Source organism: Carcharhinus amblyrhynchos, chromosome 25 (assembly GCF_965287045.1).
Source record: "Carcharhinus amblyrhynchos chromosome 25, sCarAmb.v2.hapA, whole genome shotgun sequence".
Classification (NCBI taxonomy): Eukaryota; Metazoa; Chordata; class Chondrichthyes; order Carcharhiniformes; family Carcharhinidae; genus Carcharhinus; species Carcharhinus amblyrhynchos.
In genome coordinates, this window is record NC_137348.1 from 26,998,980 (window position 1) to 27,025,456 (window position 26,477).

Genomic DNA, 26,477 nt, shown 5'->3' on the forward strand with positions numbered 1-26,477 from the left:
GTCTCTGACTATCCATATCCTGTCTATACCCCTCATAGTTTTGTAGACCTGTATCAGGTCCAATGTTTACTATGAAAGATCCACACTTTGTCTGTGGAATTAATCCTGGAGTGAAGCATCCTATCCTCACTTCTATGCCAACATAGGAAAATGTTTGAGGTCGAGTCTCTCTTCTTAATATAAATTGGGGGTTGTCTTCCAGGGCCCTGACAATTAGCATGAGGAATTTGAGTCAGTTGCATCATAGTGCATCACCCTATTAACCAGTCCCAGTGACATATGATAGTTATTCAAATTTGTTCACCAGTGGGGAGACTGGTCCATCGATGGTTAAACGGGTTAATCTAACCTGGTGTTGTGAGACTTCTTACCATCGATAGTGAATATCAAGGAATTGATGGAGATCGTGCACAACTGTCCAGTGTGTGTTACCTCCAGTGAAGCTTTCCGACTGGCAGCATGAACATGGATAATCCAAAATCAACATCTGAAATAGAAACAGAAAATGTTGGAAGCACTCGGCAGGCCTGCCAGCATCTGTGGAGGGAGAACTAGAGTTGCCCAACAGATGCTGCCGCACCTGCTGAGCATTTCCAGTATCGATTTAATCCACAAGCTTCCTTTGAATTTTCTCTCTCAAGCAAAAAAAACAAGGTTTTCCAAAGGCTTTTGATGAAGACAATCCCGCTTTAAAAAGATTAATGAACCCAGCCTACCTTATTTGAATTTTCCTATGAACGAAAGCTCCCAATAAAACACACGCTCGTCACTGTTTAATTTACAGCCCCGCTCTTGTCGCACTTTTGGGATTTGTTCTCTTGGAAGAGTCCATTTAGGCTATTTATTGGCATTGTAAAAAACAAGTGAAATGGTGTGTGTTTTTTTTTTCATCACTTTGTGTCTGCCACAACACAAAATAAAATCGCACTGCTATTAACCATTTGATTCACGGTTTGATTAACAGCTTGCAATTATCTCCATTTTAGACTTAATTAAAATGACAGTGAAGCCAGTATCAGGTTGAGCAGACATTTTATATTGTCTTAGCACTACCCACCGTCTGGGACTGAGCGACTACTCCTCTATATTATTTATAACGCAGTATTGGTGATTTGCTGATGGTGTCTGCAGAGAGTGTTCAAACTGCAACACGCCCAAAGCAAGGGCAAACCAAGCCACGCTCGAGGCGGTTTACCAAACCTATTCGAACAAGCAGGCTTCAGCTGCCTGCTGCCCAGTGAGGGATGGATCAAACTGTGGCAAAGAAATCGTAATGATCTCGAGAGCACACTGGGAACTTGCCTGAGGGGGGAATCATTTGGTTGTTGCTAAGTTACATTGATGCTGGAGGAAGATGCTTATCTGGATAATGCGCCTCTGCTTTCCTGAAGGACAAATTTAACTGCGTGGTTGATGTGGAATTGATACTCTTCTGTCTATAATACCTCCATAATACTCTAGATCCCTGTTGCAAGGGGAAAGATATTACGCAGCATGGTCTACAAAGGGGAACTGAGGTACACTTCACACGGAGTTCAATGACAAAGCAACAAATCTGTGCTTAAACGTGTGATCACACTTTGTTCTCTGCAGGTTAATTTTTATGATTAGAGAGAGCTGGTAGGATTTCGACTCGTTCCCAATGTTATAAATGATTCAATACTAAGTTTACACAATGGGTTGCCTGGACTTTTTGTCGATATTGTTTTCAATTCCATTGCCCAGTGTGAAAAACAAGGCAAGGTCACCTCCCAAAGAGCGTGTTCAAGAATTAGACTGTCTCTAAGTTATACCAGTGGGCTTGTATTGAAGTATGTTGCAAAGTGTGTTTCATTACTACATTTAGCATCATAGATCCAAATTTAAGTCACTATAGTGAAGTCATCGTAGTCTCAGATGACCAAAGGTTGCTCTTTTCTCTTTGAGAAGTCTTGCAACACCAGGTTAAAGTCCAGCAGATTTATTTGGACTTTAACCTGGTGTTGTGAGGCTTCTTACTGTGCCCACCCCAGTCCAACGCCAGCATCTCCACATCATGGCTTCCCCCTCAGAGAGAAAGCTGACCTGAGGGTCAGCACGCCTCAGGCAAGGGACAAAGTTGAGAAGGCAGGGCCTTCGTGGATAACCTCAGCCAGCTGAGGAAGTGAATCTGCGCTGTTTTCTTCCATCTATATCACAAACCAGTCGTCCAGCCAACTGAGCTATACCAATCTGCCAGGGCTCATGCAAAGAGCTGGTTGTCTTTTTTAATGCTCTCTCTGCCTTTCTTTGGGATTGTTTTCTGTTCAAATTGCCATCTTTCATCAGCAAAATGAGAGATTAAATGTGCATCAGACCATCTTAACTGTTTACAAAGATACTGCTGCTTGCCGCAGTTGTGAGCGCACAACCCTCTGCACGTGTAGAAGTGTTCTAGTAGTTACCACGGTTACTGCGCTTGCAGCAGTGCTACAGACCTATAAAGAACAGACCGGCCAGATTATTTAGCTCATTTGTGCAAAGCTTGTACCAGAGCACTTGGCACAATTAGTACTGCGACAGAACTAATGCTTCACTTTTCTCTCACAAGACAAGAACACAAATTTGCTCGACATATTTTCATGAAAGCCCTTTTATGGAGAAAAAAGCGGAAATGATTGAATTTTAACCACATAGTTGCACCCCCATCTTCCCGATTCTCTGCACCCCTACTCCCACTGTCCAAACCAACTGCAGAGATTCAAGGTTTGTACCCAGTTTGACTGTAAATAAAGCTTTTGGATGATTTCAGCTGCTCGGAACATGTTATATTGGCTCCAATTCTCTGACCTCGCCCATGGCTGAGATTTTCCGGTCCCACTGCAATGAATGGAGTTCTGTAATTCTCTGACCTTGCATGTACCTTAGATTCTCCAGTCCTCCTGCAATGAATGGAGTTCTGTAATTCTCCTACCTCACATGTGGCTGAGATTCTCCAGTCCTGCTGCAGTGGATGGAGTTCTGTAATTCTCCTATCTCGCCCACGGCTGAGATTCTCCAGTCCCGCTGCAGTGAACGGAGTTTTGGCTGAGCACCAAATTCTCCATTCGTGCCGGCAATGGCAGCGGGAGTCCAAGATTGAAGAGTTCGGGCCGTTGTTGTTATTATTTAAGATGAGTTAGGAATTCTGTCGTGTGGATGTAGAATACACGTGTTTCCTGGATGCCACATCACTCATGCTGCTCTGCAGCCTGTGTACTGAGCTAACAATGTATCATTCCACAATCCAGATGGGAGCGCTGCAAAATTATCTCAAACATCAACCAATATTGTTCACAAGGTTGCACCATAGCTCAGTTAATGTTGTCGTATTTCTCATGGTTTGATGTGAAAGTGGTGTACCTTTATGGTGAAGCCACTGACCAGCCGTGTCTGGAAACGTTGAGCACAGCTGACCTGGATTTTACGGTGCCAACCGCCTTTAGCACGTCTGCATTTATTTGCTTGTCGATACTGTGCAATAAAATGTGGATGTACTAAATGCCAGCATTGAAAAATCAATCTCCCATCAGCTGGAGTTCTGAGTAAGAAGCTGGTGAATTGATAAAGCTGGAAAGCAAGCTTTGATTTTCTTTTTGTTGTGTTGTCTCCTGTCCCTGTTTCATTTTGTATTTTCTTTCCGTGCCTTCCACCCCTCCCCTGCACCAGATCTCATCTCCCGAGAAACAAACCATGCCCGGAGCTACGCCGGTGCCCCTCCTTCAGCAGCTGCCAAGATCAGCCACATACCTCCCCTCCCGTTGGCACAGTGCCCAAATACCTCCCTCAGCCAGCTGGTCAAGACTAAAATCGCAGCAGTAAATTCCATCACAGAACATTTGACAATCAGTGGGCAGGTGACATTACCAGCCTATGTTTGTATCATTCTTAAAATTATACACCTATGCATAGCACTAAATCATAGAATCCTACAGTGCAGAAGAAGGCCATTCAGCCCATTGGGTGTGCACTGACAACAATCCCACCCAGGCACTATCCCCGTGTATTTACCCTGCTAGTCCCCCTAACACTAAGGGCCAATTTACCACAGCCAATCCAGCTAACCCGCACATCTTTGGAGTGTGGGAGGATACCCATGCAGACGCAGGGAGAGCCTGTAAACTCCACACAGTTGCCTGAGCCTGGAATTGATCCTGGGTGCTGTGAGGCAGCAATGCCAACCGCTGTGCCAACGTGCGACCCACAGAACAGTACGTCACTGAGACAGCTCATCTGGCCTCTCGACCAGCTGTTTGAGAGCATTAGTCCCACAGTTCCTCTATCTTTTTATCTAAAGCCCTACATATTTATCCCCTTCAGGTACTTATCCAATACCTTATCAGCAGTCCTTGCTCAAACTGCTTCCAAAAATAAATTGATGCTGCTGTCAAGCCAAAAAGACCTTCTGCCTATCGCACAATGTGGTGTATGAGATTCAGCGCTGGTGTGATGCTAGCTGTGTAAGCTGTATGTCCCAGAGACTGGTGGGTGGATCGTGTCAAACAGCACGGGCCTCCCACTGTTGGCAATGGGCAAGGTACAGACCGTATCCAACCAGCTCATTCTTATAAAACTCAAAACAGCGTGGAATTTTCCTATAGTTTATCACAAGGTCAGGCTCTGACTGTAAACCAGTGCACTCCTGTCCAACTGCACAGCCCAGTTTTCACTCCCGATTTTGAGTCTGTCTGATTATATTAAAAACTAAATGAGTGGGTGGGGTTTACATCCTCACTCTGCTGGGCCGGGGCCTGAGAGAGACGGCAAGGCCGGCTGCACAGAAACCCAGCACTGAAATCGAGTGGCCCCCTGCCCACCACCCTCTCCCCACACCTCACTAAACATTAGGACCCCCTCCTCCCCCCACACAAGAACTATTCCCCCCACCCCAACCACAACAAGGCTCTTTCCCTCCTGTCCCACCCACGTGTGAACATTGGGCACACCCCACCCCCATCCCCCCCACTTCACAGGCTACGGGCAACCCCCCTCACCCTCACTCCACCCCCCCTTTTAGGCATTAGGGTGACTTCCCTCCCCACCCCACTAAACATTTAGATGCCCCTCACAAGCATCAGGATCTATTCCCCCCCCACCCCTCCCCAACCGCAACAGAGCTCTTCACCCCACCCGCATGTCAACATCGGGGCACCTCCTTCCACTTCACGGGTTTCTGGTGATCCCCTCTTTTCCCTCCCCACCCTCATAGGCATTGGGTTTATCCCCCAACACCCCAGTTTCAGGGGTACTGTCCCCCTTCACAAGCATCAGTTCTCCCCAACACCCATGGGACTTCCCAGAGGGCCCACCCCTGGTGCCAACCTGGTGGTGCCAACCTATGTCAGGAAGCAGCCTGGGGCTGACAGGACACAGCCAGGGAATGTCCCCCTCCCCTTGGGGGGGTGGTGAGCTTTACTTACCTTTGTGCCCCCAGGGAAATCCGCTTGATCAAATCTCATTTTTCAAAACCTATTGTAAACCACTCGAACATGATGTCATCTCGACACTCATTGAATACTCAGTGAGGGGGGAATCATGTGGTGGGGACTGGCCAATTATGTTAAAATGCATGCAAAACCAGTAAAATGAGGTTTGTGTGAAACCTGTGACATTACCAGTGAGAGGGCGTGGAAAATCAGGAAATGCGATCTCTCCAGAGAGAATCATGTTTACTGGTTCTGTCTGGGTACTGCCCCCCACCACCCCCCCCCCCCCCCCACCCACCCCACCCCCGGTATCAGCAATCCCACAGACCCCTAACTCGTGTGCAAAATCACCCTTCACAATGTCCAACGCTAGATGTGATTCTGCAATTGGACAACATTTGTTAAATAATCCTCAATGTGCTAAAGATCACGCTAATAACCGATTTAAGGTTTAATTACAAGGGAATCATAGAATCCCTGCAATACGGAAAGAGGCCGTTCGGCCCATCGGGTCTGAACTGACCACAATCCCACCCAGGCCCTATCCCCATAACCCCATGCATTTACCCTAGCTAGCCCATGACACTAAGGGGCAATTTAGCATGGCCAATGCACCTAACCCACACATCTTTCGGACTGCGGGAGAAAACCAGAGCACCTGGAGGAAACCCACGCAGACACAGGGAGAATGTGCAAACTTCAGACAGCCAGTTAACCCCCTGGCGCTGTGAGGCAGCAGTGCTAACCACTGTGCCACCCATGCCAGTTGCATGTACTGGAAGTTAAATATATTAATAGACAGGACCCTGTTCTTTGCAGCAAGAATATTTTCACGCATTGCGCCTATTTCAGCTGAACAAGATAAGTGATAGCCATTCATTGGTTCATTCCTCAGTACAATACCTTGGCCAATCAGAGTCAATCTGCCTGGTTTAAATTTTCAAACAATGCTTGGCAATTAACTGTCAGTCAGCTTTGACTGGTGCATTCTCCATAGCAACGCCTCAACCAATCAGAGTCCACTTGCCAACTGTTCAGCACTCTCTTCTCACACTATTGTTACTGCTTCCCCCTGAAATTGGTATTCTTGCGATGAGCGCAAGACAAAGCACTTTGACAAAATGTCTTTGTTCAGCAATACTCAAATGAATTTTAATTTTTTTTTCACAATAATAGTTATAGTCATGCCCAGAATGAAAAATCGGTTTGGACCAGTGTTCTAATCTCTCACTTTTTGACAGATTTTTTTTTTCTTCTGGGAGCCTGCAGCGATTTATTTATAAAACCTAAACCTTCAAAAGATGTTTCTGATAGAAGCCTACATTTTTCAAATGCCAGAAGCTGGAAAGTTATGGTCAAATCTGTGCCTGGAAACTAAAATTAATGCTGGAATCTTACCATTCACACCAGCAGGATTTTCCCATCCTGCAGCAGCGAATGGAGATTTGCCTCCAACCCTGCTGCAGCGAGAGTGTGGAATGAACAGCTGGTAAGATCGCACCCAAGATGTTTTATTTTCCAATGTGGAGGCATTTATTTTGAATTTTTAAAAGCATTCATTTTACGGGAGGTGGGCGTCGCTGGCTGGGCCAGCATTTATTGCCCGTCCCTAACTGCCCTCCATTTCAGAGGGCAGTTGAGAGTCAAATGTAGGCCAGACCAGCTAAGGACAACAGATTTCCTTCTCTAAGGGACATTAGAGAACCAGATGGGGTTTTATGACAATTGTCAGCATTAGACATTTAATTCCAGATTTTTAAAACAATTAACTGTTGTGGTGGGATTTGATCCAAGGTCCCCAGAACTTGCTCTGGTTTGCTAACTCGCTGATAATACCCATTGCCTGCCCAACAAGCATAAAGGCTTTTGTGTCGTTTGTTGTTGTATTTGTACCTTTCGGAGAAGGACATAACAGATTGAACTTCAAAGACAGTTTAATATGAAAAAAAATTGCATAACCCTCTCCTTCAGAGACACTTGAGGCCCCTCAAGCAGAACAAATAGTGCGCAGCGCCTCCGCGATTAAAACTGAAAGTGCTCGATACACTCTGACAGAGTTAACATTTCAAGTTGAGAGCAATTCACCTTCAGAACTGCTTACAGCGTTTTCTGCTTTCACTTGATATTTCCAAAATCTGCATATTTTGCTTTTAGCCAACGATCTTCACACACATTTGTAATGTGGAGAATATTTAATCAGATGACATTGACGTTTAAAGCGATATCTACAAACAGGTGTGTAAAACAGTGGCCTGTTTCTGATATTCTGCTGCTTCTGGTTCTAGGGGGGAATTTTCGAGGACTCAGCTAATATTTCCTGAAAATCCCTTTGACTAGAAAGCTTCAGAAATTCCTTGTTTTGTTCAGGGGAAAGGTTTGGGGGGTGGTGTGGTGTGGGGAATGATTTTCTGGCTCTTGCCGTCAGTGGGATCTTCCAGTCCTGTTGACAGCGAATCTTTGCCAGGGGATGGAACCAATGGGACGCCCCATTGACCGTGGCGGGACCAGACGATCTCACCACTGGCCAAAGGTGGTCCGCCTCCCGTCACCAAGGAACACACCACAGGACATGCGGAAAATCCCTCCCTGCCCTGTTGATTTTAATTAGCAATTGAAATGCTGTTATTTCTGCATGATTCATTTGTTTCCATGTAGTTATCATTCTTTCGGGTACTTCGAGCTTTAGCCAAATCCATGAAATTTGATGATACACTTGAAATGTTTTGTGATCCAAAGGCACCTCACATATGGGTGAGGAGTGTGTGATCATCACTGTGCCTGGAAATTGCCTTTTAGAGTTGCCTTATAGAATGGACAGAAAGTTTTGGAGAATACCTTAGACTCTAAAGCCTTATTTCATTCACCTTCAGATTACAAGAATGCCCCTCACCATCCACTGGCCTCTGCACATAAGCCCCTGCATCCACACATGCCCCCCTGTGTCCACAAGCCCTGGGTCCACACGCGCACACACACACACACTTGTGTGAGCACTTGCCCCTGTGTCCACACATACGCACGTGTGCATCATGCCCCAATGTCCACACATGGCCCAAATCCACACACGCCCCCATGTTTTCACATGTTCTCATGTGCACGCATACCATTGTGTCCACACATCTCCCCGCATCCACACATGCCCACACACACACACACACACACACACACTCGTGTGCACACACGCTTCCACACCCCTGCGGGCACACCCACACTGCCACTTGCGCACATATACGTATGGACACACACTGACTGACATTCTCCTCGGAGGATGACTTATTACGTCCTGTAATGACACTGTGGGTGTACCTGTACCTCATGGACTGCAGCAGTTAAAGAAGGCTGATCACCTTCTCAAGAGCATCTCAGAATGGGCAATAAATGCGGATCTAGCTAGCAGCACCCACACCCTGTAAATGAATCATTTAGAAAAAGCATTATCAGCTACAGCCAACCTGCCTAAGCATGAAAGGCATTGTTGACTGACACTGTTCCCCTCTATTCCTCCCTCACCCCAGGTTCACTGTAATATTCCTTTCCCTACCAGCTGTTTTAAATGTACTTGTTGCAATTCAGGTTTGGATGAAAGCATAAATGTAAATGAGAGTCAAGAATCCAGCGATGTGACATTATAGTAGACACAAAAAGAAAGGAAATAATGCTAGATAGAAAAGGACTGTATCGTAATTATTTTGCAAGGCACACAATGGAGAAGTCAGAGGCAACTGAATGAAGTTGAATTAACTTTTGTGTACCTAAAGAATGATAGCTGTCTTTTACAGCTGTCACCCACGTGGTGTTTGAATATCATCTGATTGCCACAACGGAGCTGACAACCAAAATTTGCTACAAATTACCAGTGAATGTGAACACTTCTGTAAGGCAGTTATATATTTTATGCCGACAGTGGTCCACTTTTAATTTCCGATGTAATGTCATCAGAGGCTAAAGGCATAGCTGTGTACATGAAAGGTTTTGTGATGAGCAGAAAAGGTGTCAGTGATTTCTTGATGCGTGAATTGGTTGCTGATTTAATGGTCAGCAGAGTAGGATATAAATAACTACATGATAATCACAGAGTACAGAAGGAGGCTGTTCAGCCCATCAGGTCTGCACTGACACTCTGACAGAGCATCTTACCCATGCCCTTTGCCCCGCTCAATCCCCGTAACCCCACACGTTGACCATGGCTAATCACCTAACCAATATCTTTGGACACTTAAGGTATCAGTGATCCTGGAACATAACTGAGTAAGTTATATAAAAGATATTAATCTTATTACTCATGACCAATTATGCAATGTGTATCAAGTGGTATGACGCCTAATGCAAGACCAAGGATATCATAGAATCCCTACAGTACAGAAGGAGGCCAGTTGACCCATCAAACCTGCACCAATCACAATCCCACCGGAGTGCGATTCCCTTAAGCTCACGTAATTACCCTGCTAGTCCCCCGGCACTAAGGGCTGATTTGGCATGGCCAATCCGCATATCTTTGGACTGTGGTTAAAAAAAAACCAGAGCACCCGGAAGAAACCCATACAGACACGGGGATAAAGTGCAAACTCCACATGACCTTGAGGACGATGGTCAGGCATTAATTAGACAGGAGGTGCTCTATTCACCACAGAGTTCCCAGCCTTTGACTTGCTCTTTTGGGCACCTTATTTATGTGGTTGGCCCAGTCCAGTTTCTAGTCGATGATAATCCTCTGGATATTGACAGTGAATTCAGTGATAGTAATATCATTGAATGTCAAGAGGACATCATCCAGTTTCCTCTAGTTGGAGATGGTCATTGCCTGATATTTGTTATTTGTCTCTTATCAGCACAACATAAACATCCAGGTCTTGATGACAAGAATGGTTTCAGAATCTTTCATAGAATCCCAACAGTCATTCAAGCCATTGAGTCTGCACTGACTCTCTGTCCCTGGTGCTGTAAGGCAGCAGTGCCACCCAAATTTGACCAAATTTACCTTGTAGGATGTGACACTGGAACACCTTATAGAATCCGTTTACTCCTGTGCAATTTTCCACAATGCATTAGAGGAAATGTATCATCCTGAGAGCGATTGGAGGGGAAATTTTTGCAGTGTTATCCTCTAACTGGGTTTGTAATTATCAATAGTTTTATTTGTCTCTCTCTGAAGATCAGGGCTGCGTGTCTGAAGACCAGAAATTCCCACCCGTGCTCAACGCACCTTTGAATGACCCACCAAAATTTCTGTCTCGCTCACTATGATATGTGGGACAGATGAGAAATTTTCACCCTACGTGGCTGCTGGTGGCTAATGTAGAGCGATTTATCTGTTCGGGATTCAGTCTGTGTGGAGCTGTCATAGTGGACTGGATGATTATTCTTTCTGCCCACTATTTTCCTATGTTTTAATGACATTGCAAGCTTGCTAGAGTGAATTCAGGGCTGCTGTAGTTAACCTCTGTGATGTAATGGTTTCTATAATCAGACCCAACATTGCAGAATTTTGCTAGTCGACTCAGAATAAACAAAGAACTTTATATAGTGCCGTGCATGACAGAAAGATGTGCCGAAGCACCTTTATAGATAATTAAGTACCTTTTGAGGCAGGGTCACTGTTGAACTGTATGAAATGCACCAGCTAATTTGTGCAGAGCAGGGATCAATGACCAGCTAATCTGTTTCAGTGACATTTCGGTTTAAGTTTATTTATTAGTGTCACAATTAGGCTTACATTAACGCTGCAATGAGGTTACTGTGAAAATCCCCTCGTCGCCACGCTCCAACACCTGTTCTGGTACACAGAGAGAATTTTGCATGGCCAATGCACCTAAACCAGCATGTCCTTCGGACTCTGGGAGGAAACTGGAGAACTGAGAGGAAACCCACGGGGAGAACGTGCAGACTCCTGACAGACAGTGACCCAAGCCGGGAATCGAACCTCGGTCCCTGGCACTGCGAGGCGGCAGTGCTAACCACTATGCCACCATGTTGTTGGTTGAAGGTTATGTTCCCTGGAAGGGCCTCCTTGGCAGTGCTCCCTGCTTCACCTCCTGCCACAGCAGCCCAGGAGGTAATGCCAGGAGGCAGTACTAGCTGGGAATATCCCTCATTCCCCTGGGTGCTGTACTTACCAGTGCAGGCCGCCTTTTCCACAGTGCAGATTCCCTCTGCCTGGTTCACGTTTTTCAAAAGCAGCTATAAACCTCGTTGATGCGCTGAGACATCAGTGAGAGAGGAATTTCTATTATGGGGGAAACATACAGTGGCAAAGCCCCTTAATTATATTATAATTTAGTGAAATGTAATTCCTGATCTTTCTGGGCCAGAACCTCATTATGTCACTGTGAGATTTTGCGCTCACCACCAGTTGCATTCACAGCAAATGCAGGAGCAGAATCGCAGCGTTGGGTTTAAAAAGCCTGACTCCCAATGTATTTCTGCCTCCAATCCTAATCCCTCTGTTCACAATGGGGCTGTCCCAAATCAGAGAACCCTTGCCGACTGTAGAGGCACAGTAAGATCCCAATACAATGGGTGTGAGGTAGACTACAGGATAACAAATTACTCCCTGCCTTGGGAATGGCATCAGTGCTTTGCTTATTCTTTATTCATTTGTGGGGTGAATGTTAATGTTCTTCCTGTGGGGGAAAAAGCCTGCTATCCATAAGGTGGCTTCTTTAGTTAACACAGCTGGGACCATCATGAATGGGGTCATGGGGCCCGGCCCATGTCCTGGCAATCAATGGTGTAGATTGTATAAAGAACTAATTCCTTATATCAGCACCATTTTAGTATCCTCAGTTCAATATAGGGCAGCAGGGGTGGCATTGCTCATTGCTGCCTCACAGTGCCAGGGACCCGGGTTCGATTCCTGGCTTTAGTCACTGTCTGTGTGGAGTTTGCATGCTCTCCCTATGCCTGCGTGGGTTTCCTCGGAGTGCTCCGGTATCTTTCCACATTCCAACGATGTGCGGGTTAGATTTATTGGCCATGCTAAGTTGCCCTTTAGGGTCAGTGGGACAAGCAGGGTAAATACGTGGGAATAGAACCTGGGTGTGATTGTTGTTGGTATGTGCTCGATGGGCCGAAAGGCCTTCTTCTGCACTATATGGATTCTGTGATTCGATGTTCCACAAACAATTGCAGCCAAAAAATCTATTGGTGCGGAATTCAAATTGTAATCCCATGAGGAACCAATGGGTGTATAATGCTGTTTTGTATTCGATTCCAACTGCAGACCCTTTCTGATACCTGTGTTTTGCAGTAACTGTGAGGTTTCTCTCCATTAGGTTGGAGACCAGATTATAGAGGTGAATGGCAGGAGTTTTCTCAATATTCCCCACGACGAAGCTGTGAAAATCCTCAAGTCTTCACGGCACCTCATTATGACAATAAAGGATGTCGGGAGACTGCCTCATGCTCGGACGATAGTGGACGAGACTAAATGGATCTCAGGCCCAGACCTCAATGAGACAGCTGCCTTCAGTGGTCTGGCAGGGTAAGTCCTGGCTTCACCTCTTCAACTCTGGAACAATATCATCACATGATTGATGTTTGTCACGGGAAATAAATCTTTCAGCATCTGAATAGGAATTCTGTAGAACAGTTTGCTAACTTTCTTCTTTGACGGAAAAGGTGGAGCAGCACAGTGGCAGAGTGGTGAGTGGTAAGCGCTTCACAGCACCAGGGACCCGGGTTTGATTCCCAGCTTGGGTGACTGTCACTGTGGAGTCTCCCCATGTCTGTGTGGGTTTCCTCAGCGTGCTCCAGTATCCTTCCGCAATCCAAAGATGTGTGGGTTAGATTGATTACCCCTTAGCGTCAGTGGGACGAGCAGGGTAAATACATGGGAATAAGGCCTGAGTGTGATGATTGTTGTTGGTGCATGCTCTGAGTGCTCTGGTTTCCTCCCACAAAAATGTGCAGGTTAGGTGGATTGGCCATGCCCGTAGTGTGAAGGGGACTAGCTAGGGTAAATGCATGGGGTTATGGGGATAGTGCCTGAGGGGGATTGTGGTTGGTGCAGACTCGATGGGCCAAATGGCCTCCTTCTGCACTGTAGGGATTCTATGATTCTAAGAATGATTTGTGGGATAATGTCCATATTTGGTGGGCCCTTTTCTAATGGTTGCAGCCATTTTCAATACTGTTCTTAGTATTCATTATCCCTCTCCTTCGTGGCTTCCTGTGAGGCCGTTTTCTGTTTATTAAAGACCAACTGATTTTCAACCTGGTCCCCGCCTACTTTTATTTTCCCAACCAATTTTGTGATTTGTTTCAGCTTGACACTGGAATTGTCTGGGTTGACATAGTTTAGTTCAGATTTAGTTTATTTTTTAGTGTCACAAATAGGCTGACATTAACATTACAATGAAACTACTGTGAAAATCCCCTAGTTGCCACACTCTGGTGCCTGTTCAGGTACACTGAGGGAGAATTTAGTGTGGCCAATGCACCTAACCATCATGCCTTTCCAACTGTGTGAGGAAACCAGAGCACCCAAAGGAAACCAGCACAGAAACGAGGAGAGTGTGCAAACTCCGCACAGACAGTGACCCAAGTTGGGAATCGAACCCTGGCCCCGGGCACTGTGAGGCAGCAGCGCTAACCACTGTGCCACCGTGCCGCCAGCCTCATAGGAGTGTATTAAGAGTGTAGCTTGTTGAAAGGATGTGAAGAAGGTGTTTGACATGCAGCCAAAATAATTTGCACATAGTGCGAGAGTGAGAGAAAAATTGCAGATGTGGGGACAGTAATGGTGAGGGCAGGAGCAGGTACAAAGTGTACAGGGAAATGTGATGCTGCGATCCGTTATCTCAACATGATTGGAACTGAGAGAACTGCAAAGGCGTCAAACACAAAATGTGCTCACTGAACCGGTTTAGAGGAAGCTAAAACAATAGAAGATAAAAGTTGATAGAGCGCAGAAAGCTATTTTGGTCAAACAAACTGATTGCACGATGGATCGATGCTTCAGCTGGTGATTGTAATGCTATCGCAGTCCTTAAGTAGACAGCATTACTGTTGCATTAATGTGAGGGATACTGATACCAGAAATGGAACACTTTCTCATTTCAGCGACAGTACCCAATGTGAATATCAAATATGCAACAAATGCAGAGTAAAACGCTGTCTAATTTACTTTGACAACATGTCACAGCTGACCCGCTAAACGAGGTTATGAATGTTTAAATAAATAAATGGGTTGCATTTTATTTACAGTGGGGGGTGTGGGAGACCGGATTGCTTGCTCGTCGTTCCCCGAAGGGAAGTCAGTCGGCAGTCCACGTGCTGAAATGAAGCCTGCCCTGCAGTCATCATGCTCCCAGGGTTGGGTAAACAAGGCAGACCGGGACTTCCGCTAGATTTTTGGAGCGTAGGTGGTGAGGGAGGAAGGGCGGAGTATGGGACTTGTTGGGGATCGTGTCCATAATTCGTACAAGGCACCTTCCAAATGTGGTTCTCCCTCCCTTCCCTTCCCATTGCTTTTCATCTAGGCCACAAAATCAGCCTGCCCATTCCCACCAGCCTAACTACTCCTGCTGCCCTGGCCACGCCAACTGTGTTGTGGCGCTGGCTGTGTATTATCCTCATCAACAAGTCAAATTGACCTTTCATTATTCATTTGAATGTGTGTGGGTATGCTGACCAATTTCTGTACCCGTGTACCTAATGTATCAGGGATGGGTGGGAAGGTGTACCATGGAATCCCTACACTGCAGAAGGAGGACATTTGGCCCATCAGGCCTGCACCTCTGAGAGAGGGTCTTACCCAGGCCATATCCCCGTAACCCTGCGCAAAATCGATGCTTCAGCCGGTTTAGCTTGGCCACCCCACATAACCTGCACATCTTTGGACTGTGGGAGGAAACCTGGAGGAAACCCATTCAGACACGGGGAGATTGCGCAAACTCCGCACAGACAATCACCCAAGGTCGCAATTGAACCTAGGTCACTGGAGCTGTGAGACAGCAATACTAACCACTGTGCCACCCTTCACTCTCACTAAGTCAATGGTGGACTGGAAAGCCATCATATTTTACATGTATCCAGCATCTCCCCCTCCCCTGCCCACTCTGCCAAAAATACACCCACTGGGGACAAATAAAATCCAGCCCAGTATAATGGGTACATGATGCAATTCCCTGTCAAATCAAGGTGTCTCCAGCAGGAATGTGAGTGGGAAACTAGCAAACACCTCTGGGATGTCAGGATCACAGTTACATTGATAAGAAAAGATGCTGAGGCTGCAAAAACTGTTCAGCGAAAAGCAGCGAGGATGATTTCAAGTTTTAAACCATTTGGTAATGAGATGGGAATAGGAAAGCTTGGAGTTTAAAGTTTAAGGTTGAACATTTCCTGAGCTTATAAGATAATCAGCAAGAATAGTATAAAAGATAATTCTCCAGAGGAGGGGAATCAGACAAGTGTGTAAATACTCCTTGTTTCAAATTGTCTAGTTGATGTTGTCAAACCACTTTGATTGAAATGTTGAAAAGCGAATTGAATCAGTTCTTTCATAGGATCCCTTCAGTGCAGAAAGAGGCCATTCAGCCAATTGAGCCTGCACTGACAACAATCCCAACCAGGCCCTATCCCTGTAACCCCAAGTATTTACCCTCCTAACCCCCTGACACTAAGGGTCAATTTAGCATGGTCAATCCACCCATCCCACACATCTTTAGATTGTGGGAGGAAACTGGAGCACCCTGAGGAAACCCACACAGACACAGGGAAAGGGAAATGTCAGGAGTGGGATTTGAACCCACACCCCTAGAAAGGGACCAGAATTCATCAGGCTTACACAAGGCAAGGAATCGCATTCCTTGAATCTGGTGCTTCAGACCACTTAGTCATCCTGACAACTTTATCTATTTGAAAGTGGTTAGAAAAATCATATCTTATCATAAAGGTAAAGTTTATTAGTCACAAGTAGGCTTACATTATCACTGCAATGAAATTACTGTGTAAATCCCCTAGTTGCCACACTCTGGCATCTGTTCAGGTTACACTGAAGGAGAATTTAGCATGGCCAACGCACCTAACCAGTGCGGCTTTCGGACTGTAGGAGGAAATCGCAGCACCCGGAGGGAGCCCACAAGACATGGGGAGAACGTGTAGAATCTGCATAGAGAGTGACTCAAGCCAGGAATTGAACCCAGGTCCCTGGTGCTGTGAGGCAGCAGTGCCAACCGCTGTGTCACCATATCTTCAGAACCCTAAGGTCAAGAGATACCCAATTGAGCAGCAGATCTTTGAATAGTCCTTTTCTCTTTCATCCTCTCAGTAACGTTTCATATCTGCCTTCATTTTCTTCCTTGTGAACAGTTTTCTTCATTAAAACCTCCAATGTTAGAAGCAGCGACAATAAACCAAATAGTCCTTTGTATTCCGCAGTATATGTGTCTTGTGATTTGACTGTTGCTTATTTATTCTGCATGTGGGAGCCATTTAATGCCTCATAAACTTGGGGATTTCTAAGTTTATTGTTTAATTAAGTAGCTGTTGTGCACAGAATGACTGCCCTGGCTGTTATTAGGAACGTGATAGTCTCTGATTGTCAAGAAACTTGAGATCCCTATGTTTATTGCTGTTGCACTACATGTTTGATGTCTTTGTATTATGGGAGCAGTGTGGTCAAAGCCACTAAATTTTGGCCATTTTCTTTCAAGTGTTTGCAGGAACGATCTGTTAATTTTTTTCATAGGGTGGTTCTGTATAAATATGAATTTTAATTGTTCTTTTGAAGTTTTCTTAGTGTCACGGGTAGGCTTACATTAACACTGCAATGAAGTTACTGTGAGAATCCTTTAGTCGCCACACTCTGGCACCTGTTCGGGTACACTGAGGGAGAATTTAGCATGGTCAATGCACCTAACCACCACGTCTTTCGGACCATGAAAGGAAACCAGAGCACCTGGAGGAAACGCAAGCAGATCACGGGGAGAATGTGCACACTCTGCACAGACAGTGACCCAAGCCAGGAATTGAAACTGGGTCTCTGGCACAGTGAGGCAGCAGTGCTAATCACTGTGCCATCCAGCTGCAACCTCGTTACGATTATTTCCAGACCTCCCAATTTGGGCTCAGTTCTCTAAGCAACTGTTGCAGCTTATAAAGTGTTCACATCATAGAAAAGAATAAAATAGAACAGTGCAGAAGGAGGCCACTTGGCCCATCGAATCTGCACCGAATCTCTGAAAGAGCATCTCACCCAGGCGCTCTCCTCTTAACCCCTCTGCTAATCTCCCTACACATCTTGAGACACTAAGGGGCGCATTAGCAAGGTTGAACTGACCTGCATATCTTTGGACTGCTTGAGGAAACTGGAGCACCCAGAGGAAACCCATGCAGATACTGGGAGAGCGCGCTAACTCCACACGGACGGTCATCTGAACCTGGGTCTCTGGCGCTGTGAGTTAGCAGTGCTAACCATGATGTCACTGTGCTGCCCTGACATTATTTAGACTGATTTCCAAAAATTTGATTCACATTATTAGTGGAATAGGTATAAATTTCAGTAATGTTGTGCTAACTATAGCATTTCTCTCCTTCAAAAGATAGCTGGGTGCTAAGATGGATTTAAGGAGCGAACACATTGGAATACTGAGGGGTATGCACAAGTACCTTGTTGGATTAACCATAGCACCAACGTTACTCTGGTAGAGTTGAGGTTAAGGCTATATTTGAAGATAACTTGTATTCCTTCAATATTCTTTTGTTTCAACTGCTAAAATATCAATGAAGGTATGAACAGGGTTGTAATGTCATCACCAGTCACATTATTGCATACACCTGTTTTACAAACCTTTCAATCCTTCATCAATTTCATCTACATGGCTGAGATCATGTACATCATGATCCATTGTTGTTGCTACTTGTGATGAAGGGATGAATTGATTTGCACTGTAGTAATTCATTCATTCATGCTTTATTTGTGAAACAGCGAAATAATGCAGTGTCAAATCGCAAGTACTTTGCGTCAGACATCAATGAGATTTAATGAGACCACAAAACCACATCTTTTCAAAATTCATTTACTGATGTGGCTAGCTGGCTAGACCAGCATTTATTACCCATCCCTAGTTTATCTTGGGAAGGTGACGTTGAGCTATCTTCTTGAGTCGATGCAGTCCTTGAAGCGTAAATACACAATGCTGTAAGGAAAGGAGTTCGAGGATTTTAACCCAGCGACAGTGAAGGGACGCTGATATATTTCCAAGTCAGGATGGCGAGTGGCTTGGAAGGGAGCCTGCAGCTGGTAGTGTTCCCAGATATCTGCTCTTGTCCTTCTAGATGGTAGTTGTTGTGGGTTTAAAAGGTGCTCCCTCAGGAAACTTGGTGAGTTCCTTCAGCGCATCTTGTACGTCGCACACACAGCTGCCACTATTTGTTGGAGGTGGAGGGATTGAATGTTTGTGGAAGGGTAGCAATAAAGCAGACTGCTTTGTCCGCATGATGTTGAGCTTCTTGAGTATTGTTAAAATTGTACTTGTCCAGCCAAGTGGTGAGTATTCTGTCACACTCTTGACTTTTGCCTTGTAAATGGTGGACAGGCTTTGGGGAGTCAGGGAGTTGCTCACCAAAGCTTTCCTACTGTTTGACCTGTTCTGGTAGCCACAGTATTTAAATGGCTAATCCAGTTCAGTTTCTGGTTAATGGTAATGCCCAGGATGTTGATAGTGGGGGATTCAGAAATGCTAATGCCTTTGCTGTAATCCTCTCTTGTTGGAGATGGTCAGTGCCTGGTACTTGTGTGGCGTGAATGTTACTTGCTACTTGTCAGTTCACGCCTAGACACTGTCCAGGCCTTGCTGCATTTGGACTTGGACTGCTTCAATACCTGAGAGGTCACATGTGGTGCTGAACATTATGCACTCACCATTGAACATCCCCACTTCTGACATTATTATGAAAGGTCATTGATGACGCAGCTGAAGATGGTTGGACTTATGACATTCCCTAAAGAAATCCTGTTGTGATGTTCTGCAGCTGAGATGATTGATCTCCAACAGCCACAATCTTCTTCCTTTGTGCCAGATATGACAACCAGTGGAAGGTTCCCTCGCCCCCCCCGATTCCCTCGCCCCCCCAATTCCCATTGATTCCAGTTTTGCGAGGGCTCCTTGATGCCACACTCAGCTAAATGCTGTCTTGATGTCAAGGGCAGTCACCCTCATGTCACCTGATGATCAGCTCTATTTTCTATGTTTGAACCACGGGTGTAATGAGGTCAGGAGCTGGGTGACCCTGGCGAAACCCAAACTGAGTGTTCATGAGCAGGTTTTTACTGAGTAAGTGCCGCTTGATAGCACTGTTGATGATGCATTCCATCACTTTACTGGTGTCCAAGAGTAGACTGATAGGGTGGTAATTTGTTGAGTTGGATTTGTTCTGTTACTAATGTACAGGATACACCTGGACAATTTTTCACACTGCCAGGTAGATGCCAATGTTTAGGCTGTAGTGTGAAGGCTTGACTAGGGGCACAGAATGTTCTGGAGTATAAGTCTTTGGTGCTATTGCCGGAATATTATCAGGGCCCATAGCCTTTGTAGTATCCAGTGCCTTCAGCCATTTCTTGATACAATAGGGAGTGAATCGAATTGACTGAACCCTGACATCTGTGATGCTGTGGACCTCTGGAGGAGTCTGAGATGGGTCATTCACTCTGTACTTCTGGCTGAAGATTGTTGCGAATGCTTCAGCCTTGTTTTTTGCACTGATATGCTGGGCTCCTCCATGGAGGGTGTGGAGACTCCTCTTCCAGTGAGTTGCTTAATCACTCACCACCATTCCTGACTGGATATGGCAGCGCTGCAGAGCTTAGATCTGATTCCAAATCATTCAACCAGATTAGTCAGATATGACCCACTCTTCACACATTCATACTGGCTCTCTTAGATATGGTTAGACTTGTCATATGCCCCTATGAGAGATTCCAGTTATTTGATGGTCTTTTTTCTGTTGTGCAACTTTCTGATCAATAAGCTTAATTCCTGTGCAGAGCACAGTAAATTATTATCAATGTGATTAGAATTTTCTCTCCTGCGGGTATTATCACAAGTTTACACAAGTATTCTCCATTCTAAATTTGGATACAAGAATTAACAATGATCAAGTTGGGCGGGATTACAGACATAAAAAAACTCTTGATATTTAATAACTCAATAAAACATATGGAATTAAAAGTCTACTGATGACCAAGAAACCAATGTTAATTGTTGTAAAAACCCATTTGATTCCCTATTGGCCTTTAGGGAAGGAAATTTGCTGTCCTTACCTGGTCCGACCTACATGTGACTCCAGAACTATAACAGTCTGGTTGACTCTTAACTGCCCTCTGACATGACCCAGCAAACCCCTCAGTTCAAAGGTAATTTGTGATGGGCAATAAATGCTGACCCTGCCAGCGATGCCCATGTCCCCTGAACACACATTTGAAGAAGCCCTTGTGATAACACCCATGAGGTCCATGGGCAATCACTGATGGATCTTTCTGTGGAGCTTGTTAAGTCTGAGTTCCCCTGGTAACAGGCAGTGACCCACCCAGCTGGAAAACATTACCTGAGCCTTTTACAAGGAAGGCTCAGGACTGGGCCTGCTGAACAGTAGCCCCACACTTCTAATCACATTTTAGTTTGATGCTTTAAGTTTCCTTTACATTTTGTTATTTTTTTGGAGCAGTCCCTCTCCATCACCACCTCCCCCCGCCACCTTTAAGGGGCTCCCCTTTTACTTTGTCCCATAGTTTGTTTAAGTGTTTTGCCTAAAAGAATGATAGGGATTAGTGTGTGTTCTACACGGTAGCGATTTTATGTTGCATTTTGTAATAAGCTATGGACAAAATCTTGCCAAAAAAAACAGCAGAGTGTTGTTTCCAGCAGAAAAGGTGGTGTTTTTCTCTCCAGAGAAAGTGGCCTATTTTCTCCCCAGATTTTACGACATGCTGCCAGGAAAAATCAGGGGGTCGTGTTTCACACTGTCATACAGGAGGGCGGGGCCTTAAGTGTTGGGGAAACCCTGTCCCTCAGATCAGGGCACCCTGATCAGAACCTGAGTAAATCTTCCCCACAGGGGTCCCCCTCCCCACACCCGATCAAACCCAATACTTCTCTACCCCTCCCCTCCGATCATTAGCTCCTTCTCACACACCTTCCCCCCTCCCTCTCCTCCTCCCCCAGTCTGAATCGGCACTCACCACCAACGCCACCCCCCCCCCAACCCCTCCTATGTCCATTCCCAGCTATTACCATGCCTAAATTAATTCCCCATTCTGCTTCCACCAGGGCTGCACTTTGGCACAGGTTGACACTGCCAGACAGGCATGGTGCCAACCTGGCAGTACCAACCTGTGCCAAGGGGTAGTGCCAGGGGTGGCATTGCAAGGACACTGCCTGGCCATATGTTTCTCCCATGACAGGTTCATGCCTGGGTGAACCTGTTGTAAGTGGTGAGGAGGGGTGGTGGAGAGAGGATACTCACTAATGTCATGCTGATATATTAAAATGAGCTTTCTGCAGTCCTGTGGTGTGTTTCATACCACTCCACCGGTGAGGAGCCAGTAACATTGGGAATCAGAAACTCGCAGGCGCGAATGGCACGCTCCAGGTTTTGAGCACTCGTCACCATTCCCGCAAATGGAGAGTGCAGACTGAAAATCACCCCCCGTGTTCCTTTCCAATGTGGCTTCAGCCGTTACAGTCCTGTTATCCTGGCCAGTATATATTCCTGAACCAACAGCACAAGAAAACAGCTTACTGGATCATTTAACATTGCTGCTTGTGGGAGCTTGCTGAACTCAAATTGGCTACTGATTTTCCTACATTACAACAGTGACTATGCTTCAAAAGAGTTCCATCATCTGTGGAATATCTTGAGATACCCTATGTCATGAAATGTGCTATTTAACTGTAACTCCCCGTTGAGTCCATTCATTTGTTTGAGCAGACAAGGCGACAGCACAGATACGGGGTTTTAAAATGAATTTCTTTTATTGAACAGAACTTGAAGCAAATTAGATCTTGACAGAAGCAAGAAGAAAAAGCAAAGCTTACTTGGAGGGTAGATTCTAAATCAGCCATTTCCTGTACTGATCCATTGAACACACATTAAAATCCACAATATATCTCAACCCTTCCCTTGTTATTGTAAGTGCCCTTCACATGCTGTCTCTATCTACAAAAAAAACAAGTCTTGCAGCTGCTGTTGTTGCCTGAATTATGTACCCTTCAGGAATGCAGTCAATTTTCAGCTAACCTTTAGCTTTCTGAGTTTTAAAATGTAGTCAAGTTAGCAGTGTTAGTTCACCCCTACAGTCTGGCATTTAAATGTAATTGCATAGGCAGAAATATCTTAAATTGAAGTCTTTGCATAGACTGAATCAAACAGGGCTAAGCACACACAGGCTCTATCACTCCCTTTCCTTGTATTTGCTGCCTCAGCATCTCAGTTTATCTGAAGACAATGTTTAACCTCCACTCCCTAGCTTGAATTTTCTCAAGGTGATAATGGCTCCAAAGGCAAGAAGAAAGCCTGAGGCAACCCTGCTTTGGCCAATTCTGGAGGCTCAGCCAGATATTTTGGGAATGAGATGTCTCAGGAGTTCAACAGTTGGGATGTGGTGGGGCAGCACAGTGGTTGGCCCTGCTCCAGAGACCTGGGTTTGATTTCGGTCTTGGGTGACTGACTGTATGGAGTCTGCACGTTCTCCCCGTGTCTGCGTGGATTTCCTCCAGGTATTCTAGCTTGCTCCCACAGTCCAAAGATGTGCGAGTTAGATGGATCGGCCATGATAAAGTGCCCCTTAGTGTTCCAAGATGTGTAAATTTGATGGATTAGCCATGGTAAATGTGTGGAGTTGTGAGGAATAGGACTGGGGAGAGAGTCTGGATAAGATACTCTGTCAGAGAATAGGTGCAGACTTAACGGGCCAAATGGCCTCTTCAGGACTGTAGGGGTTCGATGCTGCCTCCAAGTTTTGTTGGCTAATCAGAAGGACAGTAGCTGGTCAGACCCAACAGCGCCTCTGGAATTGATGGCTAGTGCTGGGACTGCACCCAGCCAGGAGCAACAGCATGGACAATACCCTCAGAGGAAGGCAAGTAGGGTCAATCAGCAGGTTCTGGTGAGGAAGAGGGGAGAGGTTGTTGATGAGGGCAGGGTGGGTGTTTCGGTGGGGATACCTCTTGCACCAGTTTCTCCCTCCATAGTCTACAGAGTACCCAATCATGAGGATCCCGCACTGAGCCAGCAAGGAGGCGGCCATGTTTTACTGGGCAGGCACCTCATCCAGCAGAGCAGCCACCACTGTTGGCAAAATGCAAGGGCGGTGGGAAAAGGCCCTTAAATGATCATTAATTGGTACCAAATGATGTCCTTAAGCAACCACAGAAGGAGGCTGCCCTCGGCTTTTTCCCCGGTTGAGAAGAGAAAGGCGATGGACATTCCAGTCCCTCAACCTCCCTCACCATTTTCAATCCCCCATACTTCTCAAGAGACCCCTATCCAATTCTGGCTGCCATGCACACTGCAGCTGCAAAAATAAACAAATAGATTATTTTAATATTTATTCATATGTAAAACCGGAAAATCCTGGACAACATATTCTTATAATATAATTTGTATGTAGCATATTGATTAGAACAAACTTAATGAGCATTCATGGCTCTGATTTAAACTTGATACTGGTGTTATTGTTCTTGGAATTTACAATATTGTCTGAAACCTTAATTTTCACATTTTTTAAATATATACGAGTTCCCCGTTATGGCAGTTATGCTTGTTTATGATCTCCAGAATGCTTCTTTGAGATTACTTAATCTTTTGCGTATCAAACCATTGTGAAGCGTTCCAGCTTTAAGCTTGTGTTGAATGGCTTTAGGCTGGCAATGGGAGCAACAGGAGTAAGATAACATGGATTTTCTTCCCCATCACATTATCACAGTCTCATGACTAAGCTTGTCACAGTGCCTCGCATTGTTATTGTTCAAGCTGCTCATGGGTGAAAAATCTTAATTTCAATCCATTTGATGTGCACTGCCAAACTACTGAACTTTCCTCTAGCATATTGCCGGAATGGTTAGCACTGCCACACAATTTGCACTGCAGAGTTCCCGTAAACAATGAATCCTCACTGCTGCCACCCCACCGTTTCCTACCCCCACCCTCCCGTATTAGCAAACTACATCACCTCAACAGACCTGACAAAAGAGAATTTGCAAAAGCATGGGGCTAGTTTTGAGTTTGGGTGAGAGTGTAAAATAGTCTATAGTGGTCCACCGCATTGATATCCTCTGTTTAACATGGGTTGGCAATTAAACTTAATGCAAGTGTAACATGTCGCAAGTGGTTAGCACTGCTGCTTCACAACGCCAGGGACCCGGATTCGATTCCTGGATTGGGTCACTGTCATAAGTTAATAAATTCATAAGATATAGAAGAAAAATTAAGCCATTCGGCCCATCAAATCTGCTCCCCCATTCGATCATGGTTGATATGCTCCTCATCTCCATTTTCCTACCTTCTCCCCATAACCCTTCTGCCCATTACCAATTAAAAATCTGTCTAACTCCTCCACAAATGTACTCATTATCCCAGCACCCACCGCAATTTGGGGCAGCAAATTCTGTGTGGGGTCTGCACGTTCCCCTCCCCCATGTCTGCATGGGTTTCCTCCAGGAGCTCCAGTTTGTGGCACAGTGGTGAGCACTGCTGCCTCACAGCGCCAGGGACCCAGGTTCGATTCTCGGCTCGGATCATTGTCTGTGCGGAATCTGCACGTTCTCCCCATGTCTGCATGGTTTCCTCTGGGTGACCTGGTTTTCTCCCACAGTCTGAAAGACTGGTTAGGTGCATTGACCATGCTGAATTCTCTCTGTGTGTCTGAACAGGCGCCGGAGTGTGGCAACTAGGGGATTTTCACAGTAACTTCATTGCAGAGTTAATGTAAGCCGACTTGTGACACTAATAAACAAAACAAAACTCAATGGACCTGACAAAAGACACATATGCAAAAGTATGGGGTTAATCTTGACTTTGGGTGAGAGTGTAAAATAATCTATAATGATCCGCTGCATTGATATCATCTGTTTAGCATTATTGGCCGAATGAGTTTACAATTAAATTAAGTGCAAGTTTCCAATTATCAAAATGGAAGGCTTTTACTAAGAGTACAGTCAGTGTGACCTTGACTAACTTTCAATAGCAGTATCACGACATATTCTAATCTTTTCATTTGCCGACCATTGTATATTTTATACAGACTCTGGAAAGCTCCAATATTTCAAGAGATGAATAAAACCCTATGTTTTGAAAATGTCAGTGATCCCAGAAACCTTGTTCTACTATTGTTTGAGTTCCCAGAAGAATTGAGTCATAACAACTTGTTCTTGGCGTTTATGAGCAAACTTACTCTGCACATTTCAAAGACCTCTTTCATGCTTCTTAAGATGCTTTATAGGCAAGTATAGTACACATGATTGGTTACTTCAAGCTCCATGTTGCTTAAGAACAAAGAAAATTACAGCACAGGAATGGGCCCTTCGGCCCTCTAAACCTGCCCTGACCGTACTGCCTGACTGAACTAAAACCCCCTATCCTTCCGTCTTATGCATGTATTTGTCAAGATGCCCCTTAAAAACTTAACTAGTAAGTTTTTCTATTTATTGCACAGTCACCCTGCCTGGATGGATCACTAACTCTGCACTACACCATTCCTATCTCAGTTACTTAAAATCGTAGTCTGGAATATTTTGCGGAGCCCACCAGCTGAAATGTTGGGAAGCCATTTATGGTCCTCAGATGGAGAACTGAAGTCGTGATCCCAATGTGGGAAGATATCCCTTCATCAGGAACTGCTGGTTATTAGATGGCTTTCCAGGCTCAGCCATTGTGTGTGTGTGTTAGGGGAGAAACACAGGATGCCAGAACTCTTGCATCTGATACTCCCTGCACTTCACCCACCAGGCCTGTAGCCAGTTTGCTGGGATTCACCAAGCAGCCTTGCCCCATGGAGTTGGAACCACCAGTCTGCTACTGATTAAGTTGGTTACTAGAGGACATCAGTTAGCC

The 26,477-nt window shown here is 45.3% G+C and overlaps 1 protein-coding gene across 2 annotated transcripts in view; it reads left to right on the forward strand.

Annotated features, from left to right (window-relative positions):
• Positions 1 to 26,477, forward strand: part of whrna (whirlin a) — a 242,549-nt gene that overhangs the window by 100,763 nt on the left and 115,309 nt on the right. For both annotated transcript variants that reach the window (XM_080212128.1, XM_080212129.1), the window contains exon 5: positions 12,695 to 12,903. In XM_080212128.1, the coding sequence (XP_080068254.1) occupies positions 12,695 to 12,903 (209 nt within the window). The remainder of the gene's footprint in view (positions 1 to 12,694; positions 12,904 to 26,477) is intronic.